The sequence below is a fragment of the Paralichthys olivaceus genome, chromosome 18 (genome assembly GCF_024713975.1).
Source record: "Paralichthys olivaceus isolate ysfri-2021 chromosome 18, ASM2471397v2, whole genome shotgun sequence".
NCBI lineage: Eukaryota > Metazoa > Chordata > Actinopteri > Pleuronectiformes > Paralichthyidae > Paralichthys > Paralichthys olivaceus.
In genome coordinates, this window is record NC_091110.1 from 1,730,291 (window position 1) to 1,741,541 (window position 11,251).

At 40.5% G+C, this 11,251-nt stretch overlaps 1 protein-coding gene across 1 annotated transcript; it reads right to left on the minus strand.

Annotated features, from left to right (window-relative positions):
* Positions 1-388: 388 nt before the first annotated feature.
* LOC109626204 (cortexin-3) lies at positions 389-9,579 on the minus strand. The gene is made up of 2 exons (XM_069514175.1): positions 9,267-9,579; positions 389-2,297 (listed from the first exon to the last, which is right to left on the minus strand). The coding sequence occupies exon 2, from the start codon at positions 2,253-2,255 to the stop codon at positions 1,878-1,880; it is 378 nt and encodes a 125-aa protein (XP_069370276.1). The 5' UTR covers positions 2,256-2,297; positions 9,267-9,579; the 3' UTR covers positions 389-1,877.
* Positions 9,580-11,251: the final 1,672 nt, after the last annotated feature.

Sequence of the window (11,251 nt, forward strand, 5' to 3'; positions counted from 1 at the left end):
CATCTGACCCAGAATGAGAAGTGGAGTTATAACTTCTTAGCTAACAACTAGCTCACATATCGCTTTCAAAGCATCTTTCTTTTAGGCTGCATTTGTGAACAGTATTCTGACAATATATCCCATAAGACAAACAGGTTTCATTTCTCACGTAGTTGGACTACAATTCTCAAGTTCTAGTGTAACATGACACTAAACATGACTTCAGTCCAGCCCACACTACTGACAGTTGATTGCTTTATTAATATGAAGGTAGGGGGTGAAGTTGCCCCATAGTTTAGGAGTGGAGTGTCCCAGGATAAATTAAAACATTTCACAGTGGATATAATTACTGGATTTTGAGAATAACTTATTTTGCAATACACCACAACAACACCAGAGAATATGTATATATTTTACTTATTCAAAAGTTCATTTATTTGGCAGCTTAGCAATTCAAAGCTCTTACACAGCACAGACACACTCAAGTAAGCTAAGACAGTGAGGTGTGGGGAAGAAAAATATCTACCCTGTATGAGTGAGGCACCTGCTGGACATTGTCTCTGGAAGTGTTGACAATAAAAACAGTTTCACAGTTTAACAAAAGGAACAGTTCTCTGCAAATGTGATCGTTGCCACTATAAAAATGTAGCCTTGTTTTCAAGCTAAATTAGAACTGACCATGGTTGCGTTACAAAACATTGAAACTTCATCTTTTTAGGAGAATAGATACAGTATAATATTAAGCTTAGTCAAATGAGCAACTCAACGATCAAAATTTCAAGTGAAGTCCATTTTTACCCATGTGCCCTTCTCCTTTTTGTCCGTAGGGCTGGGTATCAAAACTCAATATTATCTAAGTGTGTGACAACTGATGTGTATCACCAAGAATGAGGAGCTGTTATATTCAAAGCTGGAAATGAATATTTTGTCAGATTGTTCGCTCCTTTGATCAGATCAGTTCATGATTTGAAAAGTAATATTCCAATAGCCTTATTTTAGACTATATTTCACTTGAGTGAGGTATTGTACAGCTATTTGTCACAAATTGTAAAATGTTTCCTGAAAAAATTTGTTGGTAGCAAAATTCACATCAGCATTATGATGAAATAATACCAGCCCAGGTTAACTAACACCTAGAGGTGTTTTCAGACTACAGAGCAATTTTAGAGGAGAAACATTTTCACTGAAATTCAATGGACCATTTGTGCTAGTTTTAAACAAATTAATTTAAGGTAAAAAAAAAAACCTTTAGATTAAGTGAACTTACACTTGGACTTAGATTCAATGATGCTTATTAAGAAATGTATTGCGCCAATAAAAAATAAATAAAATGAAATCAAAGAATGGAATTCTGGAATTCTTTGTTGATTGACTGAGACTGCACATTAGCTAGCATTCTAGACACAAACTACCTAGATAGGTCTCGATAACATCTCAACATTTGGTGAATTGTAGTGAAAAAATTAAAATAAAGCGAGACTGAAATGTCACTGGATTCCATCTGAAAGCACAATAACAATGTTCAAACAACCTCCCAATGATCCAAGTTTCAAGACGTCCATTTCTGGTAAATGTGCATGTCGCTGAAACTGTCATTACTATCAAAAAGGCAGGGTACCCATACTCACAGTCAGCCAGGCCAGTGAGTAGAGCATTTGATCCATGTAGAGTAGAATGTGCAGAAAACTCACCAATACTATGCTAATAATGAACTGTTCTTTGTTCATTTAGCTTGTGCATGTACACACCAAAAAGGCAGTGTGGAGTAGAACCTTACAAGTGACTAACTGATTAATGCCTCCATGAACTCAAGGCAAACACAGAAACATAACACACACTGTATGTATGTGCGTGCAAAAATGTGCAAATGTGTTTGGATGAATTTTTTTAATAGGCCCCTAGGCCAGAGTATAATCAAACTGGCCCTTCTCCAGACCATCGAGGCCATCTGCCCAGGTGGAGGTTGGCATACTCCGGTAGGGGTCGAGCAGGATACGGAAGCATCGGACTATAAGGATAAGGAGGAACACAAAGAGGAAGATGACCAAGGCAAAAGTTGTTTTCTGCTCCAGGGACATGGCAGTGATAACTGAATCCGTTGAGGATGAGGAGGAAGACGAGGAGGAGGAGGAGAGGGCAACAAAGTGTGCCCCTGCAGAGTAGAGCAGAGAGGAGAATGCAGAGGTGAAGGGCTCTCCCTCCATCATCCAGGAAGAGAAGTGTGTGGTGGGGACAGGACAGTAGCACTGAAGATCCCACAGGAGGCACTGTGGCATCCTCTTCACTCCAGCCCAGCCGCTTCAGTTGGATTTCATTGTCTGGGGAGACATTGGACCAAAGCATCTTTATTAACATATTAGTCACAATGTTCCTAAAGTTAGAACAACACAAAACCATAGTGTAATACTGACACAGGTAGATTTGTTTTATTTACCTAGGTTTTGAGATTTTGTCGTCACCCTAATACAATAAAAGAGATTGGAATTTTGTTTGTGATGCTGTGGTACAAAGTAATATTAATGGATTGAATGGATGAATGAAATATAATTTTTTACTTTCTTGAGCAGCGCATGAAAAAAACACATGTACTGCATTTACTGCATACAAAAAGGAATCCTCTGGAGTTTGAACACATTTTGGATTTCATAACTTAAACACTTTAAGTATCATGTGATTTGTGAATACCTCACTCAGTAGTATGTTACTGGATGAAAGTGCCTGCCTAATGAGAACATGTCAAACTCAAGTCACTCAACTCAGCCATGAAGACAGCGACAATGCACCATGTACATCAACTCTTCAACCTTTACTGTAAATAAGGACCAGCTCATTCACCAAGACTCTGGCAGATCACCACACTCTCGTCCATGCACACAGTCACCTCAGAGTTTCAGCTGCAGTTGTGCAGTTGTGCTGGCATCAATGCATTTCTCTCTCAAGTGAGAAAGTTCACTCTATTCTCTGTCTACCTGGTGCGCATGAGAGCAGGGTTTGTGTATGTGCACGTGCAGCCCTGTTTCAGCCAATAGAAAGAATGAATTTTGTGGGTCGCCCTGCAGAGCAAGTGAAAGAAAATTCCTGGATTTGTCCATTTATTTGAATCCACACCAAAATTGAATGGGTTCTTTTCAGTGGTAATCCATCCAGGGTTTTTTGCATAATCCTAAATAATTAACTTATGTCTTTAAGTGTTCATGTTTCAAATATTAGTGTGATAAGGACTAAATGAAAATAAACTTTATTTATATAGCAACTTTTAAACCACAGTTGATGATTTATAAGTTAAAAATCAAAATTTGAAGGCTAACAATAGCAAAAACTTAAAAGGCAAACAATACATTTTTTTTATTACAGGCAAGATAAACAAAGTTAAACAGGATAAAATAAAATGTAATAATTGTATTGATTCAAATAGAGGGTGAGATGAGAACTAGGAGAAAAAAGGATGGTGTCAAAATAAAACAGTGTCAAATGCAGCGCTTAAATCTAATAAAACTAAAACTGAGGGTTTTCCAGTATCAACAGCAGCCAGCAGATCATTGATGACATAAATGCTCACCCCAACCGGTCGAGACCGATGGCCACCCACATTGAGTCTGGTTCTATAGAGGTTTCTTCTAGTTAATGAGGGAGTCTTTTCTTTTGGAGTTTTTGTGGGAACTTTTTGGTTTTCCTACAATTTTAAGGTCCACTGTATTAGGTGCTTTACAATTAAAGTTACATTGAAAGTATAAAGCATAGTATTATTTAATTCATTGCACAAAACATTTCTATATTTTGATGAATGTTAAATCTTGTTTTTAATTGTGAGATATTACACTATCATTGTGTTGTCAACACATCTAGCCCCCCAACTTGGTGCCAAGCATTGCAATCACACCAAGTTAATTTAGGACTGGAATTTATTCAGTAACGTTCAGATTGCATTTAGGAAAGACATATGTATGAATGTAGCTGACTTCTTCAATAAATGTATCCTTGTCTTCCTGTCTCTAAGTATTGCATTACTTTGCAATGAACTGGCAGCATCATCCACAACTCACTAACCCCAGCTGATATGCATCACTACCACCAGACAATACGTCATTGTTGAGAATGAAGGCATCATTCTTCTGGATCATGGCCTGACGATGTATTGTGGACAAATAGGTTTCAAACTGTACTGGGAGTGTAATAAATTGTACTGGAAATGTAATAAACTGTACTGGGAGTGTAACTTGCTCTATGACCTGCTGTTCTCTACACAAAGAAAAACCAAACAGCTGATTTGTTCAGCTGTCCAAAATGTGGAGTCACAGAGGTGAGAAACCTCATTTGGTATATTTGCCCAAGGACATATGATAACTTACATTTGCACCTCTAGTCAAGACATTAGGGAGAAGAGAACACATTTAATGCTGTGATGTGTTTGCTTTTGTTTTTTCTTTCAAATACTATAATGATTCAACAAATGGCATAAAACACAAATTACAGTGAGGCTGAACTACTTCCAATTGAGAGCTGTATTTTGTTGTCACTGTGTTTGAGGGAAATATTTTTTGTTGCATGTGTTTCATTTACAAATGAAATGTGTTTCAACCTGTGTGTTGATTGTTTTGAATATGTGAAGAGTGGATAAAAATCTTTTAGCAATCGGGAAAAGCTGTAATATTGTGCATATGGTAATATTGTGTTAATCAATCGAGCACCTTGTAGATTTTTTTTTATTGTGGCACAGCACCTATGGTTCAAGTCCCAGCTGGATAAGTATGAGTTGTTAGGTTATTAGGATCATCACTGAAGATGTGTCCAGAAGCATTAGCAGATGTACTAACACAACTTTGAACCTGAGTAATTAGTGTGAATGTGGCAAAATCTGCAAAAACAAAAGAATTTACAGATCCACCAAGTGAGGAGCCCAGTCTAGAGTCAACCCATAGTGTCCCGAATCTCCAAGTGTTGCCACTGACTCCCAGAAGCACAGAGGAGGGGAATCAGGTGGCCTATCTTACATGACCTTACTGTGGAACCAGTTTGACAACGATCTGGAGGTGACCATGAGGGGACAACAGGAAACTTGAAGCCATGACAACGATCATCATCAGCATCACACCTGAGTGAAAAGGAGAAGAAAGGTACCAAGGGACCTCAGGCAAAGAACCCAAGAGAAGTAAAGATTACATCAGAGAGGAGATGAAGACCCTAAAACGACAGCACAAGCAGGCAAGAGAAGAGGGGCGCTGGCTGGCTCAGCTGTACATCAGGGTCCTCCATAGAACAGAGTGGCATCACAAACACCTCCTGGAAAGAGGTCAGAAGTGGGCTGCATTCAGTGCCAACCCCTATAAATAAACAAGGAGCTGCTTGGGAAAAACACAGCAGCAGACTGACTTTCTCACAGGGAGAAAATAGAGCATCTTCTGATAGATCCCACTGAGCCAAGCATGCAGTTCGATATTTCAGAACTGCAAGCTGAACAGAAGTCCAAGAGGTTGTTAGGAAAACATGAGCAAACTCTGCTCCAGGAAAAACTTGCATATTGTACTAAGTGAACAAGTACTACCCTAAACCTTAGCATCACCTGTAAGGTCCTGCGTGTCATCTGGAAAAGGGGCAGGATCAATTGAGCCAAGATCTTCTTCAGTATTGTTTCCAACTGGCTATGTGCCTTCGTCACAAAGAACTGCTTCATTGATAGATCCGTCCAGAAGAGTGTATGTCAGGAATGCCAGGATGACTGACCCAGCTCATCAGGGAGGCCAGAGAGAACAAGGGCCATCTGTCACTTGGAAAATGCATGAAGCTCAATACCACACAAGCTGGCACAGCTCACACTGACAAAAACCATGTCCCCAGCAGAAAATTGAGAGTGAGATTATCACAGGATGCTGTCTGTGATTCTGTTTTCCCTGGCCAAGAAGATGCTCGCACAATCTGCTGGACCAGAGTGCAAAGGACCCAAAACCAAATCAGTTCAGCATCAGGGTGCTTGTGGATGACGTTACAGTTCCCACAGAGTCAGTTCCATTCTGTCAGTGGATTCTGCAGGGACTCAAAAAGTTGATGGAGGTGCAGCTGCTCCAGCTGAATATGATTCCTACAAAAACATTCAATGAACAATATTCAAAATAAAATTTGACTTATAATATAATTATTATTGTTAATATTGTGATTTCACACTTTCTACAGTTTGATTATGACAGCTCTAATTTGAATACAGGAAATTAAACTGAACTAATACTTTTTATGCCTTTGTCTCTGTATCAGTTGGCATGTTGTGCCAAAAGATGCATATCAGTACATGTCGACATCAGTGCTCTTCTTAATCTGACAAAAAGCCTCCTGCATTACTTTGAATTCTTTGATGAGCTTGAAACAAAAAATCCTTTGGGTTCCGAGACAAAAATACATGAGCTCGAAGATAGGAGGTTTATCTTGGAGAATTTGTCACCATAGTGTAATTCATCACTTAACAATATTCAACAATGTATTCTCTCTACTCATTAGTAGACTAGTTTGTGTCAGTTTAGGTTATGTATATATCAGCCTGCCATTGTTTATTTAAGCCCCAGGGAGATAATCACTGGAGTAGAGAGCAAATTATCTAATTGATCCATCTTCCCAACACATTTTGATTATGTCACCAGCACATTGTGGCATCACACAGGGCCAGGTAGTAGAGGGGTGCTACATTCCCATTCAGGATCGGCTGCCACACCACATAATGGCTGATGTACACGCTGCAGCTCCCAGAATGCCTCAGCACTCACCCAGGTGTAGGTGTTTGAGCCACCTAATCGAAGCAGGAGTGGAGAGCTGCAGAGAGCAGAGCCGAGGGACAGAGAGCACACTGCTGAAAGAAGACCCTGCAGCCTGAGAAACAGTGGACTTTTTTTTTCTTCTAATTCTGTTCAGGTTAAAGAACCTTTATCTCCCCAGGGATGTTTTTCATTTGTCCTTGGATTTAGATTTTTATAAAGAGAATTACCTTAGTTTGTAAGAAGAATAAATCTCTTTTTTTTTAACCTTTGATTTTTCCCTGTTATTCTTAGTTAAACTGCACTACCCCACCTAGCCTGCCCTAGTGACCTCTCATGACATTACAGCACATGGCAACATGTTTTTTGGTGATAAGAGCCGACACCAGCAGCAGAGTTAATACATCTGCCTGCTGCATCCGGCTGCTCCAGTCAAAATCACAGGAAAACTACTTCACTTCCTCCGTTCCAAGTCCACTATTTGTTTTTCCATTTCTTTGTTCAAAGGAATATGTCCTAGTAGTTTTGTGTATTCTGGGGTAAGTGGGGTAATCTGCATTATTTCTATTGGCCACTCTACTGTTTGCAACCTGTGGTAGCCTTTCATTGTCATAAAAACTCAAACAGTGTTTAGTTTGTCCAGTCTGGACTAATGTAAAAAAAAATGGCGGCCTCCGTAGAGAGGACCCCCTCGATGTAAATATAAAGTATTTAAATATAAAGGGTCTTTTCTGGGGTAAAGAAAACTACAATTCATACAATTTAGATGAAATGAACTAGTGAAAACATCATGAGGATTATTCTACATAAAATTTTTGCCAATAGATCCCTTTCGTCTAAATCTTACACACTGGACCTTTAAGTCTTCTTTATTACAGCGTGATGTTCATTTAGTACGATTTGGTTCAATTTACAGTAAACAAGTTTTTTTCAAACAGATTTCCGTGAGGTGTGATTACAGGCTGAGGCAATGATTGGTGACCAGGTGAAAAAACTGGAGCTCATCTATCACATCTGTCCAGTTCAATTTTATTTCTGTAGCGCTAAATCACAATATACAATATCTCAAGGCATTTTACATAGAAGGTCGAGACCTTCACAATTTAAGGAGGGTCAGTTAGACAGATACAATTTTATCCAGTAAATACACAGTCAAAAAAATATATGTTGACTTTTCAGTAATAATTTATCCAAATCTGTTGATAACAATTATGTCTTATCATAATGCTGTAATTTAAGCTTCCAATAACATTTACACTGATTTCATTAAAACTGCCAAAATTGAGTAGTGTAAAGTCATTAAAATGTCAACCATTTGTGTAATATGTATGGATGTGGAGAAGGGCAAAATCCTGGGTTTCTTAATGGGTTGAGATGACATCAGCAAACTTCACAAGTTGTTCAAATGCACGTCCAAGAGGCTTCTTCGGCTCTAACTGAACGGAATAGTTCAAACGTCAGTTCGAACTTAAGAAGTCTGTTTGGTCAGAGGTGAAACGTCTTAAAGAAACACAATCAAGTCCAGTTGCCTACATGCACTTGTACATCTTCTGAAGATAGCAGGACCTGGATGAGAGTCTTCAACGAGACACCAGCAAACCCCGTACTGTTCAGCTTCCTCTGATCAAAAGGACAGACCAACTTTTTAGAAGATTGTCCTCTATCCTACATTTTCACAGCTTCTCTTTCTTGCCTTTAAATTTATTTTGAGATGGAAGTTACATCTTTTCAATGTTTAAGTGGAACTGGAAGGTGGTTCAACTCCAGACCAGTCACCGTTTTCACAGATCAAAGTAGTTCCCAAGGTGATGTCTAACGGTGATTCTATAGGAAACATATTACACTGGTCAGAAGTTCACCCACAAGCAAAGTGGGACTCCTGTAGTGTCCACTAAGTTTGTGACAAATGTCTCTTTTGCCAAGTTACACAAGAAAGTGAAGAGATGAATAAATGTACAGTTTCATATTAATTGAGTCCTTGTAGAAAAGGGCATCAAAAACATAATGTGTATAAAGATGCAGCCCTCTTTTTTAAATGACTCAACACTTATGAGGTCACATTCTCAGTTAAGTGGGTGATGATGACCCCTGCAGACCCCCACCCACAGGAAAGAAAAGGATACCTGATTGTGTATCTGTGCATTGTGAGTAAGATGTGACAGGTCATCAGCAGCTCAGTGCTGCACAGACACTGCAACCTATAGTGTTGATCTGAGGAAAATGCACAGGAGTAGAGGTCGTGAGGTCGACAGCAGGGATCGGTCAAGAACAATGTAACCCCCTCATCACCCTCTTTGACATGAACCTGTCTCAGCTGAGCTCTGGAGGCTGATCCGAGCTCATACATTGTCAAAGAGGACAACATCAGTCAACAAGTGCAAAGCCAGTAACAATGCTGCTGTGCACCAGCCACAGTCAGTGAGCGTTGCAGAGATGCCTCTGGATACACACTCACACACACACACACACACATACACTCACACAGAGCTGGATCCTAACATGCAAACACACTCATCTGAATCCTCGTCAGATAACAGTGGCTGGTGATACCTGTGTGTGTGTGCGGGGCTGTCGGATCCATCTCCAGAGTTACACATAGGACCTGCAGCTTTGGGCCATTCCACACTCAGCTCCTCGTCCACCGTCGGCAGCATCCGTGGCAAACACACGAAACAAAGGGAAGCACAATGACGGGATGGCACCGAGAAAGGTAGTTCCATCCCGGGCTTGTGCCTGCCTCACTGCCCGCTGAGGTGCGCCGAGGCTCTGCCGGGAGGAAGGGGCGGATCAGCCCAGTGCACATCACAGCAGCTCAGTGCAGCCAGACGGAGACAGAGCAGCTTTGTACCAGCAGAGATCCAGATCATCAGGGTACAGAGCCTCGGGACCGCGAGGAGAGAGGAGGGGAAAGGAGGTTATGTTTTCATGTCAGCAAAAAATACACAAACTTGGAGTCAGGATGCAGCATGGCTCAGAGAACCAATCAGAGATCCAGGATTCGTTTAATCTTTATTCTTAATTTGTTATCCTTATTTAACTTTGTGAGATGTGGAGATATAATTTCCCAAGAAATAATTCATGGACATATTTAGGACATTAGTGTCTAAGTATATTCAATGAGGTGCCGCTTGATGAGTGTACTACTGGGCGTTGGTGGAGATATGAACTTTACTGAGAGCCATTCTAATTTATATATCAGTCGTTGACTTTCGTTTCCAGTCTTACACTACAAATCACATTCACCCATTCAGAGAGACATTTTAATAAGTGGCTCTTTTCCATCTTACATCATTTACACTCAGACAGAACAGTCGACAAGGGCGATTCAGGGTTCTTGCCCAGATAAAGATCACTTCGGCAATGTGGACGGGAGAAGCCATCAAGACATCAAACCACCAACCTTTTGGTTAGTAGACGACTTGCTCCACCTCCTGTGCTACAGCCACAATTTTGCATGGCAAACTGTGGGTGAACATTAACTAAAGTTCCGTCCTTTATCTGCATGATTTTATATATTCAACTGCTGGCACACAATGGGCTGATTGGATTGTAGCATGGATAAGCAGGTTTAAAGGGGTTCCTGAAAATGTGCTTGGTGAGAGGAGATTCACATCGCAAAGTCTTGAGCCTGTAAGAAGCAGGATTCATGGTTATCTGGCTAAAGTCAGGTTTACTTCAGGGTTTTCAGTTCTATAAAGGTTGTTCACTTCTTATTAGGGTAAATCACTTTGGTAACTTGTACTGAACTGCTAACCTGCTCTGGAGCTGGTTTAGTTGGAGATAAGTGATCTGTATATAAGCACCATTCTCATCGGAGGGAATGACAAACCTTTGTCAGCTGCTGGAGCCAAACATAACCAACCTGACACGTAGGAGCAAAGTGCTCACAGTACCACAGGCTGCCTGCAAGATTCTATATACGCTTGTGGGAGTTACTGATGTTGATCGGTTAGCGGCAATAACCAGACATAGTCTTATACTTTTATCCTTCCCTTTAGGTAGGTTTGTCCTAAATCGAAGATCTATTTGGAATGGGGGATAGAGAGTTTACAGTTTTACCTTGTGACAGCCCTCATCCCTCTCTCTCCCTGAGACAGTCAGCTCCCACCATAATGACACTATACTGTTGTATGGTACACACTCTCCTCAAATGGAAGGATAAGGAAAGTTTAAATCAATGTTTGGTTGGTTAAGTCAATCCCCACTGCGAATACTTCCAGTATATCTCAGTCCCTCCCTGTTTGCAGATGCACCAGGCGCATCCTGTCAACGAGATTCCAAATGTGCACAGTCATGTTCCGTGCACCATGGTGCATGAAAATAGGTCCATGTTTTTATTGATTGGTAATTGCAAAAGTTTTCACCACAGTGTGGCCTCAGAGTCAGTGCAGCCCAGTGTGTGTCAAACGAAATCCCATTATAGAGGCAACATCATGTGATTAAGTGAAACATTTATCCAAGAGGCTTCTTCAGTTCAGTTCACCAGGTCCCGTTAGCAAAGAACAGATACATATCGAGTGGCCCCGGGTTATTTG